Below are 19,150 nucleotides of genomic sequence, written 5' to 3'. Positions count from 1 at the left end.
ATATAGATATACAGATATACAGATATACAGATATATAGATACTAGAGGCCCAGTGCATGAAATTCATGCACAGGTGGGGTCCCTAGGCCTTGCCAGTGATCAGGGCCAATCAGGTTCCCCGCCTCCCCCCCTCCTCCTTTCTTTGCCACCCACCCCCAGTTCCCTGTCCCAGCCTGGGGGTCTGACCCCGATCAGGCAATCGGGGCCTGCTGGCCGGGGGGGGGGGGGAGGGCGGGGGAAGGGAACAGGAGGTTGCCTGGCTGACCTCATCGGTGACCAGGGCCTATGGGCTGGGGGCAGCTCCTGCATTGAGCGTCTTCCCCCTGGTGGTCAGTGTGCGTCATAGTGACAGGTCGTTCTGTCGTAATGGTGGCTTAGGCTTTTATATATATAGATACAGATATACAGATATACAGATATACAGATATACAGATATACAGATATATAGATATATAGATATATAGATATATAGATATATAGATAGATATATATATTAGAGGCCCGGTGCATGAATTCGTACATGGGTGGGGTCCGGCCAGCCTGGCCAGGGGGAGGGGATGTGGGCGGTCGGCCGGCCTGCCTGCTGGTCGAACTCCCGGTCGAGGGGACAATTTGCATATTCGCCTTTTATTCTATAGGACAGACACGGAGTGGCCGGGTGATTATGCGTTCAGAGATCACCGTCATCTGGCCGCTCCGTGTGTACAGAGAGAGTTCCAACACCCAAGACCCCAGACACAAGGCATTGTGGGAACCCAACCGGGAGCTATGGATGGGTGGACTCCCCCAACCTCACCGCCCGCCGCCCCCGGGGGGCCCTGGGCGTTGGGGGTACCCTACCGTGGGAGGTCCCGTAGCCGTCCTGACTGGGGTTGTAGCCACCTCCACCTGCGGGAGAGAAGGGGGTGGAGGTGAGGACCCTTTTCCCTGCACGGTGGGCGGGGGGTGGGGGGGGCGGGGGGTCCCAGCAGCTGTCAGCTGAGCCATGGGTGAAGGCGCAAAGCCACTCCCAAGAGTCACCCCCAAAAGAGACTCCCCCTACGGAGGCCGGGGGTCACCGGGGGAGCTTCAGGGGTGACGCCCCATGTCCTGGGGTCCCGCTCTCAGGCTCAATTCCCCGTCAAGGGCACACTTCAATCTCTCTCTCTCTCTCTCTCTCTTTCTCTCAAAATTAATGGGGGTAAAAGTGGCCTCTGGACGTATCTGAAGGTTGCCCAGATGGACATAATGGAGTGTGTTAGACCGTAGGAATCTATCCTAATAAAAGGGTAATATGCTAATTAGACCGGGAGACCTTCCGGACATCCTTCCGGACAAAGCCATGGTGGCGGGGCTGAGGCAGAGGCGGTTGGGGGCGAGCAGGCTGGCAGGGGGGGACAGTTGGGGGTGAGCAGACAGGCAGGGCAGGGGGAAAGTTGTGGGCGAGCTGGCCCGTGGGGGTGGGGAAGTTTGGGGCGATCAGACCGGGACAGGGGGAGGGGGAGTTGGGGGTGATCAGGCCTGCAGGCAGAGTGGTTAGGGGCGATCAGGCAGGCAGGCAGGGGAGCGGTTAGGAGCCAGCGGTCCCGGATGGCGAGAGGGATCCCTGCGGGATCAGGCCTAAACCAGCAGTCGGACATCCCCCGAGGGGTCCCAGATTGGAGAGGGTGCAGGCCGGGCTGAGGGACCCACCCCCCCCCCCCCCCCGCCATCGTGCACGAATTTTGGGCACCGGTAGGGTCCCTCGGTCTGGCCGGCGATTGGGGCTGATTGGGGGGGGGGGCGGCCACCTGGGGGGAGGCTGTGGGAGCGCACTGACCACATGGGGGCAGCTCCTGCATTGAGCGTCTGCCCCCTGGTGGTCAGTGTGTGTCATAGCGACCAGTCGACCGGCAGTTCCCGCATCCGGTCGTCCGGCCTCTTAGGCTTTTATACGGACCGATACGGTGTCCCAGGAGAGGCACACACACAGTTTTAATAATTGTCGATGAAGGCAGGGATGATCACAATACATTTCTTTTTCAACGTGGAGCTATCCGCTGTTAGAGTCTATGTACATTTTTTGGGACGCCCTGTGTGTATGTATATCTCTATCTCTATCTCTATCATCTATCTCTATCTCTATCTATATCTATATCTATATCTCTATCTCTATCTCTATATATCTATATCTATATCTCTATATCTCTATATCTATATCTATACCTATACCTATATCTATATCTATATCTATATCTATCTCTCTTTATCTCTATCTATATCTATATATCTCTATACCTATATCTCTCTATATATATCTATATCTATCTCTATCTCTCTGTCTATCTCTATATCTCTATCTCTATCTCTATATCTATATGTATTCTCTATCTCTATCATCTCTGTCTCTATCTCTATCTACCTCTATCTCTATATATCTATATCTACATCTATATATCTCTATACCTATATCTATATCTATATCTCTATACCTATATCTATCTCTCTCTATTTCTATATCTATATCTATCTATATACCTTTACCTATATCTCTATACCTATACCTATATTTATATATCAGTATCTATATATCAATATCTATATATCAATATCTATATACCTATATTGATAGATATAGAGATAGAGATATATACACACACACATACAGACCCGCTAACACCTAAAGGCAGGTGTGCATACCCGACTGGCGAGGCTCAGTGGTGGAGCGTCGACCTGTGAACCAGGAGGTCAGGGTTCGATTCCCGGTCAAGGGCACAGGCCCGGGTTGCAGGCTCCATCCCCAGCAGGGGGTGTGCAGGAGGCAGCCGGTCCATGATTCTCTCTCCTCGTGGATGTTTCTCTCTCTCTCTCCCTCTCCCTCTCTCTTCCTCTCTGACATCAATAAAAAAAATATTTTTTGAGAAAGAGAGACGACACCATTTCAACGAAATCTCCACCCCGATCCGCCCCCTTTGGCCCCGTCCCAAACGTCTGGGTGCACAGCCCGCACCCCAAGGGGCAGGGAGGTCGGGGAGCCCCCCCCTGCGACTCCCACAGGAGCCGACGGTGCCCCCGGCTGGGGCCCTGGGGCTGCCGGCTCCCTCCCCGCCGGTCGGACGAGCCCTCACTCACCTGCCGGGGGCCGGGGCTTGGGCCTGGGCGGGTATCGGCCGTCGTCCCCATCACTGATGTAACCTGTGGGGTGAAAGCGTGGCTCAGGGGTGAGCGTCGACCTGTGAACCAGGAGGTCAGGGTTCGATTCCCGGTCAAGGGCACAGGCCCGGGTTGTGGGCTCCATCCCCAGTAGGGGGCGTGCAGGAGGCAGCCGGTCCATGATTCTCTCTCATCATGGATGTTTCTCTCTCTCTCTCTCCCTCTCCCTTCTTCTCTGAAATCAATAAAAATATATTTAAAAAAAATAAAAATAGCCCTGACCGGTTTGGCTCAGTGGATAGAGCGTCGGCCTGCGGACTGAAGGGTCCCGGGTTCGATTCCCGGCCAAGGGCATGGACCTTGGTTGTGGGCACATCCCCAGTAGGGGGCGTGCAGGAGGAGCTGATGGATGTTTCTCTCTCATCGATGTTTCTAACTCTCTATCCCTCTCCCTTCCTCTCTGTAAAAAAATCAATAAAATATATTTTTTTTAAAAATCAGATATTTATGTCTGACTGACGTGACTCAGTGGATAGAGCGTCGACCTGCAGACAGCAGGGTCCTGGGTTCGATTCCTGGTCAAGGGCACGTGCCCGGGTTGCGGGCTCCATCCCCAGTAGGGGGCGTGCAGGAGGCAGCCGGTCCATGATTCCCTCTCCTCATGGATGTTTCTCTCTCTCTCTCCCTTCCTCTCTGAAATCAATTAAAAATATATTTTTAAAAAATTAAAAAAAATAACACCTATGTAATACCTTAATCAATAAAAAAAAATTGAAAAATAATTTAAAAAATAAATAAAATGAAATGAGCCCCGGCCGGTGTGGCTCAGTGGATAGAGCGTCGGCCTGCGGACGGAAGGGTCCCGGGTTCGATTCCCGGTCAAGGGCATGGACCTTGGTTGCGGGCACATCCCCAGTGGGGGGCGTGCAGGAGGCAGCTGATCGATGTTTCTCTCTCATCCATGTTTCTAACTCTCTCTCCCTCTCCCTTCCTCTCTGTAAAAAGTCAATAAAATATATATATTTTTTTTAAAAAAAAAAGAAGTATAATTTTTAAAAAATGGAATGAGCCCCAATAGTCACCGTTCTTACCTCCACCGTCCGGGTAGCCAGGCTGTGGGCGAGGGGGCGGTGGCCTCGGCCGTGGGTAGATGTCTGTGGGGAGACGCCACGGGGAATTTAGGAAGCTAAGGACACCCTCCGACTTCGAACCAATCGATCACGCCGTCGATCAGGCCCAAGGACAGATCGACGTTATAGGCCCGCGGTCGGCAAACTCATGCGTCCACGGAGCCACACATCAACAGGACAATGATTGAAATTTCTTTGGAGAGCCAAATTTTTTTAACGTAAAAAATCATCACCCAAGCATATATATATATATATATATATATATATATATATATATATATGATAATTTTAAAAATGAATAATAATCAATAAAAATGAAAAGAAATAACTAAAATGAATATATATATTTCTGTAAAATATATCTATTTTTTAAATGAATATATATATATTTCTGAAAAAAAATTCATTTTTCTTGAATGAATCCTGTTAAGTGTTTGGTGTTGCTTTTTAATGAGCGAGCGAACGCCACGTCTTCAGCACAGACGCGCCCGGGCCGTGGCGTTTCGTGGAAGAGCCGCCCTCCGGGGGCCGGAGAGCCGCACGTGGCTCGCGAGCCGCGGTTTGCCGGCCACCGGTTATGGGGTATTTGTGGTGGCTGCTCAGAGCATCCCTTTTTAAAAATCAGATATTTAGGCCCCGGCCGGTGTGGCTCAGTGGATAGAGCGTCGGCCTGCAGACGGCAGGGTCCCGGGTTCGATTCCCGGTCAAGGGCACATGCCCAGGTTTTAGATCCCCAGTAGGGGGCGTGCAGGAGGCAGCCGATCAGTGATTCTCTCTCATCATTGATGTTTCTCTCTCTCTCTCTCTCTCTTTCTTTTTTGAAAAAAAAAATTTAAAAAAAATCAGCCCTCACCGGTGTGGCTCAGTGGATAGAGCGTCGGCCTGCGGACGGAAGGGTCCCGGGTTCGATTCCCGGTCAAGGGCATGGACCTGGGTTGCGGGCTCGATCCCCAGTGGGGAGCGTGCGGGAGGCAGCTGATCGATGTTTCTCTCTCATCATCGATGTTTCTGACTCTCTATCCCTCTCCCTTCCTCTTTGTGAAAAATCAATAAAATATATTTTTTTTAAAAATCAGATATTTATGTCTGACTGACGTTGCTTAGTGGATAGAGCATCGGCCTGCGGACGGAAGGGTCCCGGGTTCGATTCCTGGTCAAGGGCACATGCCCAGGTATCTAGATCCCCAGCAGGGGGCGTGCAGGAGGCAGCCGATCCGTGATTCTCTCTCCTCATGGATGTTTCTCTCTCTTCCCCTCTGAAATCAATAAAAATATATATTTTTAAAAAGACAATGAAGCTCACAGATCGGTGAAATGAATGCCTCAGGTGCTCACCTGTTAACCTTCTGATGTGCAGGGTTATCGCAAATGCTGATTGATGGCTGACCAAAGTCAGGATCAATATTAGCATGAAACCGTCTCATGATTTACGGGGTGAAATATTTTCCTTTTGAAAATGTTTATTGATTTCCGAGAGAGGGAGAGAGAGAGAGAGAGAGAAACATCCGTGAGGAGAGAGAATCATGGACCGGCTGCCTCCTGCACGCCCCCTGCTGGGGATGGAGCACGCAACCCGGGCCTGTGCCCTCGACCGGGAATCGAACCCGGGACCTCATGGTCCATTTGACAATGTTTAACCTCTGAGCCACCACAGCCGGGCAATGAATTCCTTTAAAAAAAAAGAAGAAGCACAGCTATTCATTTTAGTTATTTCTTTTCATTTTTATTGATTATTATTCACTTTTAAAATTATCACCCAAGCATATATATATTATTATTCATTTTCAAAATTATCATATATATATATGCTTGGGTGATAATTTTAAAAGTGAATAATAATCAATAAAAATGAAAAGAAATAACTAAAATGAATCACCCAAGCATATATATATATGATAATTTTAAAAATGAATAATAATCAATAAAAATGAAAAGAAATAACTAAAATGAATCACCCAAGCATATATATATATATGATAATTTTAAAAATGAATAATAATCAATAAAAATGAAAAGAAATAACTAAAATGAATATATATATTTCTGTAAAATATATATATTTTTAAATGAATATATATATATATTTCTGAAAAATATATATCTATTTTTTAAATGAATATATATATATTTCTGAAAAAAAATTCATTTTTCTTGAATGAATCCTGTTAAGTGTTTGGTGTTGCTTTTTAATGAGCGAGCGGCTGCCTCCTTGCTTTCAGCGACCCCTACTGGGCGAGATGAATTTGCATCCAGCAAAACTCCACCAGGAATTTGCAGGAAGCTTCTAGAACCTTCCAGCACGTTCCGGAAACCTCCGGAAGCCCTCGGCGTGGCCGGCTGCCTGGTGCTTTTGCCTGGTGAGGTGTTTGCTTTTCAGGGTTGTGGAATTGCTGCAAAACGGATCGACCTAAAGGCTGATGTCACCACGCCTTCCTCTTCTTCTTTTTTTTTTTTTTTCATAAAGAATCCATGGGGCTTGAGATATTGATGTTTATTCCATGTAACATTATTGTAAGATAGTTTTTTAATATAGTTTTTCTTGGAATATTAATGTTCGTTGCATATAACATATTTAAAATAGTTTTTCTTGAGCTATAAATGCTCATTGCATACAACATTGTTATATTTAAAATCATTTTTCTTGAAATATAAATGCTCATTGCATATAACATTATTATATTTAAAATAGCTTTCCTTGGAATATTAATGTTCATTGCATATAACATTATTCTATTTAAAATCGTTTTCCTTGAAATATTAATATTTCCTTGAAATATTAATGATTTTTCCATGTAAAAAATTTTTTAAAAATAAAAAAAAAAAAAATAATAGATAGATAGATAGATAGCCCTGACTGGTTTGGCTCAGTGGATAGAGCATCAGCCTGCAGACTGAAGGGTCCCGGGTTCGATTCCGGTCAAGGGCATGGACCTTGGTTGCGGGCACATCCCCAGTGGGGGGTGTGCAGGAGGCAGCTGATGGATGCTTCTCTCTCATCGATGTTTCTAACTCTCTCTCCCTCTCCCTTCCTCTCTGTAAAAAGTCAATAAAATATATATATTTTTTTTTAAAAAAAAGAAGTATAATTTTTAAAAAAATGGAATGAGCCCCAATAGTCACCGTCCTTACCTCCACCGTCCGGGTAGCCAGGCTGTGGGCGAGGGGGCGGTGGCTTCGGCCGTGGGTAGATATCTGTGGGGAGACGCCACGGGGAATTTAGGAAGCTAAGGACACCCTCCAACTTCGAACCAATCATACAAAATACAGATGCCCGGGTTGCGGGTTCGATCCCCAGTCGGGGGCGTGCAGGAGGCGGCCGATCCATGATTCTCTCTTATCATTGATGTCTCTCTCTCTCCCTCTCCCTTCCTCTCTGAAATCAATAAAAATCCTATGTAATAAAAGCCTAATATGCTAAGTGTCTGTTTGTCTGTTCAACCAATCAGAGCGTAATATGCTAATGATATGCTAAGGCCGCTCAACCGCTCGCTATGACGTGCACTGACCATCAGGGGGCAGACGCTCCGACCGGTAGGTGAGCTTGCTGCTGGGGTCCGGCCGATCGGGACTGAGCGAGACGGGCCGGACACGCCCTGGAGCCCTCCCGCGGTCCCTCCCCGGCCGGCCCACCTCCCGCGTCCCTCCCCGGCCCCGATCGTGCACCGGTGGGGTCCCTCGGCCTGGCCTGCGCCCTCTCGCCATCCGGGACCCCTCGGGGGATGTCGGAGAGCCGGTTTCGGCCCGATCCCGCAGGCCAGGCCGAGGGACCCCACTGGTGCACAAATTTGTGCACTGGGCCTCTAGCAAAAATATATTTCTTAAAAAAGAGAAGAAAAAGAAGGGAAGAAAGAAAGGAAGGAAGGAAGGATTCTTACTTCCGCTGTTATCAGGACTTCCGGGCTGCGGGGGGTATGGGGGTTTCGGCTTTGGGTAGACGTCTGCGGAGAAAAAGACACCGTGTTTTTATTTTATTTTATTTTATTTTATTTTATTTTATTTTATTTTATTTTATTTTATTTTATGTTATTTTTAAATATATTTTACTGATTTTTTACAGAGAGGAAGGGAGAGGGAGAGAGAGCCAGAAACATCGATGAGAGAGAAGCATCGATCAGCTGCCTCCTGCACGCCCCCCACTGGGGATGTGCCCGCAACCAAGGTCCATGCCCTTGACCGGAATCGAACCCGGGACCCTTCAGTCCACAGGCCGACGCTCTATCCACTGAGCCACACCGGCCAGGGCAAGACACCGTGTTTGTAGAAGAGGAAAGAAAATGTCTCCTTTCGTTAGAAGCAGCCTGGAAAACAAGAAAATCACTGCCCCCCGGCTGGCGTGGCTCAGTGGTTGAGCGTCGACCAGTGAACCAGGAGGTCACGGGTTCGATTCCCGGTCAAGGGCACATGCCTGGGTTGCGGGCTCGATCCCCAGTAGGGGGCGTGCAGGAGGCAGCCGATCCATGATTCTCTCTCCTCATGGATGTTTCTCTCTCTCTCTCTCTCTCTCTCCCTCTCCCTTCCTCTCTGAAATCCATAAAAAAATGTATTTAAAAAAAAATAAAATAAAATTTCCTGGCAGGAAATGCCTATTCTGGACATTTTATATAAGTGGAAATCGCCAGTATTTGTCCCTCTGTGTCTGGCTTATGGCACTTAGCTGCGTAATATTCCACAGTGTGGCTGGACCCCATTCCTTTATCCATCGGATGGACACTGGGATTTTCCAACTTTTTGGCTATTTTTTACTGCTGTGCACACATCCATACGCATTTTTGGTGGATTCCCTATGTCTTCAGTTCTTTGGTGTATATGCACGGAGTGGCCAGATGACGATGATCTCTGAACGCATCACCATCCGGCCGCTCCGTGTCTGTCCTATAGAATAAAAGGCTCATATGCAAATGGTCCCCTCGACCGGGAGTTCAACCAGCAGGCAGGCCAGCCGACCGCCCACGTCCCCTCCCCCTGGCCAGGCTGGCCGGACCCCACCCATGCACGGATTCATGCACCGGGCCTCTAATATATATATATATACACACACACTGAGTGGGCAGATGATTATGCGTTCAGAGATCATCATCACCTGGCCACTCCGTGTATCCATGTTGTTGTCCATGTAGTGGAATAGTACGCAGCCATGAACAGGAGTGTGGATACCACAGTGGGTTACCTGTCTCCCCCAGCCCCCCAGGAAGAAATGGGTGAAGTTTCGCTTGATTTCCAATTACATGTCCCCAACGACTAGGCTTTGCTTGTCACGTCTGATACCTGGCCATCACTCACTCACACACACACACACACACACACACACACAATTCTATGTAATAAAAGCCTAATATGCTAAGTGTCCGGTCGTCCGGTCTGCATTTCAACCAATCAAAGCGTAATCCTATACAATAAAGAGGTGATATGCAAATTGACCATCACTCCAACACACAAGATGGCCGCCGCCATGTGGTCACAAGATGGCCGCCCCCATGTGGACACAAGATGTCCTGCAGGGGAGGGCAGTTGGGGGTGACCAGGCCTGCAGGGGAGGGCAGTTGGGGGGGACCAGGCCTGCAGGGGAGGGCAGTTGGGGGGGACCAGGCCTGCAGGGGAGGGCAATTGGGGGTGACCAGGCCTGCAGGGGAGGGCAGTTAGGCATCAATCAGGCCTGCAGGGGAGGGCAGTTGGGGGCAAACAGGCTGGCAGGGGAGCAGTTAGGCATCAATCAGGCTGGCAGGGGAGTGGTTAGGGGGTGATCAGGCTGGCAGGCAGAAGCGGTTAGGGGCAATCAGGCAGGCAGGCAGGTGAGCGGTTGGGAGCCAACAGTCCTGGATTGTGAGAGGGAAGTCCGACTGCCTGTTTAGGCCCGATCCCAGATTGAGGGGTCCCAGATGGGAGAGGGTGCAGGCTGGGCTGAGGGACCCCACCCGTGCACGAATTTCATGCACCGGGCCTCTAGTATGCTAATGATATGCTAAGGCCCTCAACCCGTCGCTATGATGTGCACTGACCACCAGGGGGCAGACGCTCCGACCGTTAGCACACACACCACGGCCCCATACACACCCTCCCACACGTCCCTTCCAACACCCCAGCTCGAGGGCAGAGCCCCGGGTACGCCCAGACAGGTGTCCACTCACCTGCGTTCGGCTTCTTGGTCGGATCTGTAAAGACAGAGAGAACACACGCTCAGTCGGCATCGAGGACAGAAGTGTGGTTCGCTTTTTAAAAAGGACGATGGGACACAGGAGGTCAGGATTCGATTCCCGGTCAAGGGCACAGGCCCGGGTTGTGGGCTCGATCCCCAGTAGGGGGCGTGCAGGAGGCAGCCGGTCCATGATTCTCTCTCATCATTGGTATTTCTCTCTCTCTCTTTTTTTTTAAATATATTTTATTGATTTTTTTTACAGAGAGGAAGGGAGAGGGATAGAGAGTTAGAAACATCGATGATGAGAGAGAAACATCCATCAGCTGCCTCCTGCACGCCCCCCACTGGGGATGTGCCCGTAACCCAGGTACATGCCCTTGACCAGGAATCGAACCCGGGACCCTTCAGTCCGAAGGCCGACGCTCTACCCACTGAGCCAAACCAGTGAGGACTCCCTTCCATTATATCTTTTTTAAAAAATAAAGGAAAAATTCAGCCCTGGCCAGTTTGGCTCAGTGGATAGAGCATCAGCCTGCAGACTGAAGGATCCCAGGTTCGATTCCAGGTCAAGAGCACAGGCCTGGGTTGCAGGCTCGATCCCCAGTAGGAGGGCGTGCAGGAGGCAGCCGATTCATGATTCTCTCTCATCATGGATGTTTCTCTCTCTCTCTCCCTCTCCCTTCCTCTCTGAAATCAATAAAAAATATATATATTTTAAAATGAAATGAGCCCTACTCGGTTTGGCTCAGTGGATAGAGCGTCGGCCTGTAGACTGAAGGGTCCCGGGTTCGATTCCCGGTCAAGGGCACATGCCCGGGTTGGGGGCTCCATCCCCAGTAGGGGGCGTGCAGGAGGCAGCCGATCCGTGATTCTCTCTCCTCATCGATGTTTCTCTCTCTCTCTCCCTCTCCCTTCCTCTCTGACATCCATAAAAATTTATTTTTTAAAAATGTCATCTAAAATACAATAAAATAATAAAATAAACCTAACATTAAAAGACGGAGATTTTCCATAAAAAAAGGCAAAGGCCAGCAGCGAGGACCCAGGATATAGCCTTCACGGACGGAGACTTGAGGCTGAGTGACCCCCCCACATCGAAGATGCCCTTGACTGAGGCATGATCACAGGGGTCCCCAATCTTGCGGAGAAACAAGCCCCTCCCCCTTAACCCTCCCCCCACCCCGCCCCCCGGAAAAATCTGGGCACGTACCCGGGTCGTCGAGAGCGTCGGCCAAATCAAAGTCACCTTGTCCTGTGGGGGGGAACGCAGAGGGCATAAGTCACCCCAAAATGCAATAGCCATGGTCCCTGATTCCCCGTCCAGACCCCCCTGATGCCCCACCCAGCACAGGGCAACCCTCCCCCGCCCCCCACCCCCGACCCTGCCCGGCCGGCGTGGCTCAGTGGTTGAGCGTCGACCTGTGAACCAGGAGGTCACGGGTTCGATTCCCGGTCAAGGGCGTTGTGGGCTCGATCCCCAGTCGGGGGCGTGCAGGAGGCAGCCGGTCCATGATTCTCTCTCCTCATGGATGTTTCTCTCTCTCTCCCTCTCCCTTCCTCTCTGAAATCAATAAAAATATATATTTTTTAAAATGAAATGAGCCCTACTCGGTTTGGCTCAGTGGATAGAGCGTCGGCCTGTAGACTGAAGGGTCCCGGGTTCGATTCCAGTTAAGGGCACATGCCCGGGTTGCGGGTTCGATCCCCAGTAGGGGGCGTGCAGGAGGCAGCCGGTCCATGATTCTCTCTCCTCATGGATGTTTCTCTCTCTCTCCCTCTCCCTTCCTCTCTGACATCAATAAATGAAATAAATTAAACAAACAAAAAAAACCCCAAGTCTCCTGACCCTGCAGGTCCCATGGGTGGGTCAAACCAATATCTTATCTTTTTCAAAAGTCTGGTGTCCGCTCATGGCACAGACGTCTGGGCAAAGATGATTACGTGAAGTTCATAAAATATATTTTGTATTGATTTCAGAGAGGAAGAGAAAGAGAAAGAGAGAAACATCCATGAGGAGAGAGAATCACGGATCGGCTGCCTCCTGCACGCCCCCTACTGGGGATCGAGCCCACAACCCGGGCCTGTGCCCTTGACCAGGAATCGAACCCGTGACCTCCTGGTTCCTAGGTCGACACTCAACCACTGAGCTACGTGGGCCGGGGCAAGAATAGCTTTTTTGAGCGGAGAGAGGGTCATGTGTATAACACCGACCTCCTACACAGCAACTAAGCCCTTTTAACCCGTGTCCCCCAATTGTCGGGAATAAAAGACCAATATTCGTGTGGGGTTTTTTTGTTTTTTGTTTTATTGTTTTTAAAATAGATTTTTATTGATTTCAGAGAGGGAAGGAGAGGGAGAGAGAGAGAAAAAGAAAGAGAGAGAGAGAGAGAGAGAGAGAGAGAGAGAGAGAGAGAGAGAGAGAAACATCCATGAGGAGAGAGAATCATGGATCGGCTGCCTCCTGCACGCCCCCTACTGGGGATCGAGCCCACAACCCGGGCGTGTGCCCTTGACCGGGAATCGAACCCAGGACCTCCTGGTTCAGAGGTCGACGCTCAACCCACTGAGCCACACTGTCCTGGCGCAAAGACTTGTTTCTCACTTGGGGGTCCCCCCAGACACCTCTCTGCTTTGCAGGGTCTGTTCTTCCTACGAGGAGGGGGTGTGGGGGGAGGCTCCCTGGCCCCTCCTTGCTCCCTTGGCCAGGATGGATGCCTGGTCCCCGTGGGGTGTGGCTGCCCCTCCGCCCAGCTCACAGGGTCAGATCCCTGCGCGCGCGCGCGCGCGCTCGTGCGCCCTCCCCAGGCCTCCCCATGTCTCCAAAGAAGCGGATAAACTGGTGCGGCTGTGCGCTGGCCACAACCTGGTCCCAGGTCCTCCAAGGCCTCCCTCCGTGTTGCCTGTCCGCCCCACGGCCTGTCCAAAAATGCCCTTGCGCCACAGGGTGGGAGGCCCCGGGTGGGTTTTCCCGCTGCGCGCGCGCGGGTGGCGCCGCCTCTGGAAAGGGAGGTGCGTGCATTCAGGGCGACGTGGGATCCCCTCACATCCAGCCTTCCTTTGCACGGGGTTCCCCTCTGGGCTTTGCAAACCGCCCATCTTGTCCCCCTTCCAGCTGCCCCCTTGACCTCGGAGGTGCTTGCGAGGCAAAATCGGGGACGGGGTGGGGGGAGACAGGGCGCAATTGAAATCGCTCCAAAGAGGCGCATAAACGGGTGCTTAAGTATCTCGTAAGGGTCCTGATCTCTCCACAACATGGTCCCAGATCCTCCAAGGCCTCCCGGGTTCCCTCTTCCCCCCTTCTCCCCGGGCCTCTCCAAAATGCCCTTGCGCAACAGGTCGGGAGACCCCGGGCGGGTTATCCCCAGAGCGCGCGCGCATAAGGCCACTTCCGGAGCGGGAGGTCCGTGCAGAATGCGCCCCTCTCGCCTTTGCGCAGCGCCCTCCGTGTCCCCGTCCAGCTGCCCCCCTTGACCTCGGAGGTGCTCGCGAGGCGAAGTCAGGGGGGCCACCGCTCAATTGCAATCGCTCCAAAGAGGCGCATAAACCGGGCGCCAAATCCGTCTCCTGAGCGCTGTGTGCTGGCCACTCCCTGGTCCCAGGTCCTGCAAGGCCTGCGTGTGGCGGGTCCCCTCCCCCCCGCCCTTACCCCATCCCCGGTGCCCAGTCCCAAGTGCCCTTGTGCAACACGCTGGGGGTCCCCGGGCGGGTTACCCCCAGAGCGCGCGCAGGGCCACTTCCGGAGAGGGAGGTCCGTGCGTCCCTGGCGACCTGACATCCCCTCACATCCAGGCCTAGTTTGCAGAGGCGAAATCAGGGGGGGGGGGGGGGGGGCCAGGGCGCAATTGCAATGACTCCAAAGAGGCGCATAAACCGGTGCCAAACCGCCTCCTGAGCGCCGTGTGCTGGCCACTCCCTGGTCCCAGGTCCTCCAAGGCCTCCATGTGGCGGGTCCCCTCCCCCCTCCTCCATCCCCGAGCCCAGTCCCAAGTGCCCTTGCGCAACACACGCTGGGGGGCCCCCCCGGGCGGGTGATCCCCAGAGCGCACAAAGAGCCACTTCCAGAGAGAGAGGAAGGAGGCCCATGCGTCCCTGGCGACCTGAGGTCCCCTCACATGCAGGCCTAGCTTGCAGAATGCGCGCCTCTCGCCTTTGCGCAGCGCCCTCCGTGTCCCCCGTCCAGCTGCGCCCTTGGCCTCGGAGGTGCTGGGGATGCTAAAGCCACACCTCGTGGGTGTCAGGGTGACGCCCCAGGGAGGGTGGTGTGAGCGTGACGCACGCGCATGGAGCGCGCGCGCGCGGGGGGCGGGGGAGGGGTGGTTCCCAGCCACCTCGTTGCGCGCAAAAACCACGCGCCAGGCAGGCATGAGGCCCGTGTCCACTCCTGCAGGCGGACAGGGTCACCGTGGGCTCCCCCCGACCCCCCACCCCCCGCACCGTGGGCTCCCCCACTTTGCAGCCACGCCTTTGCAGGGTTCCCCCACCTGGGACAGGGGTCCCCCAGGTCACCCACAGTGATTCTTGGGGCTCCATGCATGGGGGTGAGAAGTGGAATTGACCCACATGTTCCACTCAGAGCAAAAGACCGGAAGTGAGCTGGAAGGTCTGTTTCTCTTTTGCTTTTTTTATATATTTTTTTACAAACTTTTTAAAAAAATATATTTTTGCTGATTTCAGAGAGGAAGGGAGAGGAGAGAGAGAGAGAGAGAAACATCCATGATGAGAGAGAATCACGGATCGGCTGACTCCTGCAGGCCCCCCATGGGGGACTGGAGCCCGCAACCCAGGCATGTGCCCTTGACCGGGAATCGAACCCGTGACCTCCTGGTTCATAGGTCAATGCTCAACCACTGAGCCGTGCCAGCTGGGCAAAACATGCTATCTTCTTTTTTTTTTCCAAAAAAAAGAGAAAAAAATAATATATATATATATATATCTTTATTTACTTCAGAGAGAGAGAGAGAGAGAGAGAGAAACATCCATGATGAGAGAGAATCATGGATCGGCTGCCTCCTGCACGCCCCCTACTGGTTGGGGATGGAGCCCACAACCCGGGCACGTGCCCTTGACCGGGAATCGAACCCGGGTCCCTTCAGGCCACTGGCTGACGCTCTATCCACTGAGTCACACCGGCGAGGACTTGACTCACAGTCTGTTTCTCATTTGCATTTTTTCTTCTTCTTTTTTTTTTTTTTGCTTAGCTAACTCCTCGGTTTAATGGAATCCACAGGTTCTGTTTCCGGAGGGTTCCGGCCTTGTGTGGGGGGGAGCGGAGGGGGAGGGAGTTAGACAGACAAGGTCAGAGCAAGACCCCGGCCGGTGTGGCTCAATGGCTAGAGCGTCCACCTAGGAACCAGGAGGTCCCGGGTTCGATTCCCGGTCAAGGGCACAGGCCCGGGTTGTGGGCTCCATCCCCAGTAGGGGGCGTGCGGGAGGCAGCCGGTCCAGGATTCTCTCTCCTCATGGATGTTTCTCTCTCTCTCCCTCTCTGAAATAAATGCAAATATCTATTTTTTTTAAAATAAAACCGGACATCTGTTTCTCATTTCCTTTTTTTTTTTTTTTTTGGCTTAGCTGACTCGGCAGTTTAATCAAAACCACAGGTCCCCAGTCCAGAAATGCCTGAAGAGGAAACACCCTCAGATATCTCGGGATGGCAGTGCTGGTCTGATGGGAGGCGGGGGCAGTTACATAGACAAGACTAGAGCAAGGCCCTGGCCGGTGTGGCTCAGTGGATAGGGTGTCGGCCTGCAGACTGAAGGGTCCCAGGTTCGATTCCCAGTCAAGGCCACATGCCCGGGTTGTGGGCTCGATCCCCAGTAGGGAGTTGGGGTGCAGGAGGCAGCCGATCAGTGATTCTCTCTCATCACTGATGTTTCTCTCTCTCTCTCTCCCTCTCCTTTCCTCTCTGAAATCAATAAAAACATATCCTATCTAAGAAAGAGGGAATATGCTCATTGACCGTCACGACCTCACAAGATGGCGGCACCCACAGCCAATACAGAGGGAATATGCTAATGGACCGTCACGCCCTCCCAAGAGGGCGGCGCCCGGTCCCCTCAGCCCTGCCTCATCCAGCCAGAGTCCCCCAGTCCCCTCAGCCCTGCAGGGAAAGAGAGTGGGGGGGCGATCGGGCTGGCAGGGGAGGGCAGTTGGGGATGATCATTCTGGCAGGGGGAGTAGTAAGGCGTCAATCAGGCCGGCAGGGGAGTGGTTAGGGGGCAATCAGGCAGGCAGGCAGGCAGAGGAGTGGTTAGGAGCCAGCAGTCCCGGAGTGTGAGAGGGATGTCCGACTGCCGGTGTAGGCCCGATCCCACAGGATGTCTTACAGTCAAATATTCCCCCCCGGGGAATATTGATTTTCCTGAGCGCTGTGTGCTAGCCACTCCTGGTCCCAGAGGGGTCCCGGATTGCGAGAGGGTGCAGGAATTTTGTGCACTGGGCCTCCAGTCCTGTATAACCAAAGGCTAATAGGCAAATCCAATGAATGGCGGAATGACCGGTCGCTATGGCGCACCCTGACCATGAGGGGGCAGACGCTCAACACGGGAGCTGCACCCTGGTGGTCAGTGCGCTCCCACCGGGGGGAGCCCCGCTCAGCCAGAAGCCGGGCTCGCGGGGAGCAGGCCTAAGCCTGGTCACGCCCAACTGCCCTCCCCTGCAGGCCTGGTCCCCCCCAACTGCCCTCCCCTGCTTGCCTGGTCACCCCTAACTTCCCTCCCCTGCAGGCCTGGTCACCCCTAACTGCCCTCCCCTGCAGGCCTGGTCACCCCTAACTGCCCTGCCCTGCAGGCCTGGTCACCCCTAACTACCCTCCCCTGCTGGCCATCTTGTGGCGGCCATCTTGTGTCCACATGGGGGCAGCCACCTTGTGTGTTGGAGTGATGGTCAATTTGCATATTAGGCTTTTACTAGATAGGATGAGAGGCCCGGTGCATGAAATTCATGCACAGGTAGGGGTCCCTAGGCCTGGCCGGCGATCAGGGCCGATCAGGTTCCCAACCTCCCTACCTCTCCCCATCGTCCTTACCTCGCCACCCCCGGTTCCCCGTCCCAGACCAGGGCCTGGCCCCGATCGGGCAATCAGGGGCCTGCCGGCTGGGGGGAGGGACCGTGGGAGGTTGGCTGGCCAGGGGAGGTGGGCTATGGGAACACACTGACCACCAGGGGTCAGCTCCTGCATTGAGCGTCTGCCCCCTGGTGGTCAGTGTGCATCATAGCGACCGGTTGTTCTGCTGTTTGGTTGATTTGCATATTAGCCTTTTATTATATACACGGAGTGGCCAGATGATGAGGATCTCTGAACGCATAATCATCCGGCCGCTCCGTGTCTGTCCTATAGAATAAAAGGCTAATATGCAAATGGTCCCCTCGACCGGGAGTTCGACCAGCAGGCAGGCCGGCCACCCGCCCACGTCCCCTCCCCCTGGCCAGGCTGGCCGGACCCCACCCATGCACGGATTCATGCACCGGGCCTCTAATATATATATATACACACACACTGAGTGGCCAGATTATTATGCGTTCAGAGATCATCATCATCTGGCCACTCAGTGTGTGTGTGTGTGTGTGTGTGTGTGTGTATTGATTTCAGAGAGAGGAAGGGAGAGGGAGAGAGAGAGAGACATCCATGAGGAGAGAGAATCCTGGATCAGCTGCCTCCTGCACGCCCCCTACTGGGGATCGAGCCCACAACCTTGGTATGTGCCCTTGACCGGGAATCGAACCCGGGACCTCCTGGTTCCCAGGTCGACGCTCAACCGCTGAGCCATGCCGGCTGTGCAAAACATATTTTTTTAATTAAAAAAAATAAAATAAGTTGCCCTGGCCGGTGTGGCTCGGCGGCTAGAGCATCGGCCTGCGGACTGAAGGGTCCTGGGTTCGATTCCCGGTCAAGGGCACAGGCCCGGGTTGTAGGCTCGATCCCCAGTAGGGGGCGTGCAGGAGGCAGCCGATCCGTGATTCTCATCATCCATGTTTCTCTCTCTCTCTCCCTCTCCCTTCCTTTCTGAAATCAATAAAAATGTATTTTAAAAAATGAATAAATAAATACATAAAATTGCTCAGCCCCCCCTATGGGGACCCTGGTTGGACAGCCTGGGGCGGGGGTAGAACAGGGGCAGACACCCCGCCCTGGGACGAAGATGAAAAAAAAAAAAAAGAGGGTGGACCTGTTGTTTGAAGCCAGGCCACACCCCGGAGGCTGGCTGCACCCACAACCTGTCCCATGATCCTCAGCGCGTCTGCCTGGGCACCTCTCGGGCCCTCCAAGCCGGACGTGCAAGTCACCGCGGCATCTGGCTGCCTGAACATTCCGGTCCATCAGGTGTGGCTGGGGTGCCCGCCTTTCTCCCCAGTTCCCAGGGGAGGGTGTGGATGCTGCTGGTTTGGGATCTCACTTTTTTCCTTTGTTTGTTTAAATATATTTTTATTGATTTCAGAGAAGAAGGGAGAGGGAGGGAGAGAGAGAAACATCCATGAGGAGAGAGAATCACGGACCGGCTGCCTCCTGCACGCCCCCGACTGGGGATGGAGCCCGCAACCCGGGCGTGTGCCCTTGACCGGGAGTCGAACCCTGACCTCCTGGGTTATGCTGGCCGGGCTGGGACCTCACCGTGGAAGCCCAGGGTGTGAACAGGATGTGGTCCAGTTGACCCAACCTGTCCCCGGGGCCCAGGCGATCCTCAACCACCCCCTTTCCGCCCACCCCTGGAATTTGGACTCCAGATGGCAAGGTCCAATCCTGCCAGAGTGTTCCAATGTTGGACCTGCCAGTCCC

General features: G+C 52.9%; 1 protein-coding gene across 6 annotated transcripts in view; it reads right to left on the bottom strand.

The window, feature by feature from the left end:
- XG (Xg glycoprotein (Xg blood group)) overlaps window positions 1–19,150 on the bottom strand; it is a 43,083-nt gene that overhangs the window by 10,569 nt on the left and 13,364 nt on the right. For 4 of the 6 annotated variants that reach the window (XM_054720249.1, XM_054720256.1, XM_054720265.1 and 1 more), the window contains exons 3-9: window positions 11,585–11,626; window positions 10,367–10,390; window positions 8,117–8,179; window positions 7,371–7,433; window positions 4,203–4,265; window positions 3,091–3,153; window positions 841–888 (exon numbers count right to left, since the gene is read on the bottom strand). In XM_054720249.1, the coding sequence (XP_054576224.1) occupies window positions 841–888; window positions 3,091–3,153; window positions 4,203–4,265; window positions 7,371–7,433; window positions 8,117–8,179; window positions 10,367–10,390; window positions 11,585–11,626 (366 nt within the window). The remainder of the gene's footprint in view (window positions 1–840; window positions 889–3,090; window positions 3,154–4,202; window positions 4,266–7,370; window positions 7,434–8,116; window positions 8,180–10,366; window positions 10,391–11,584; window positions 11,627–19,150) is intronic. The other 2 variants (XM_054720262.1, XM_054720263.1) reach the window with 2 other exon arrangements.

Source organism: Eptesicus fuscus, chromosome 1 (genome assembly GCF_027574615.1).
Source record: "Eptesicus fuscus isolate TK198812 chromosome 1, DD_ASM_mEF_20220401, whole genome shotgun sequence".
Taxonomy (NCBI): domain Eukaryota; kingdom Metazoa; phylum Chordata; class Mammalia; order Chiroptera; family Vespertilionidae; genus Eptesicus; species Eptesicus fuscus.
Note: the sequence above shows the minus strand (reverse complement) of the source record. Positions and strands in the feature narration are given on the sequence as shown.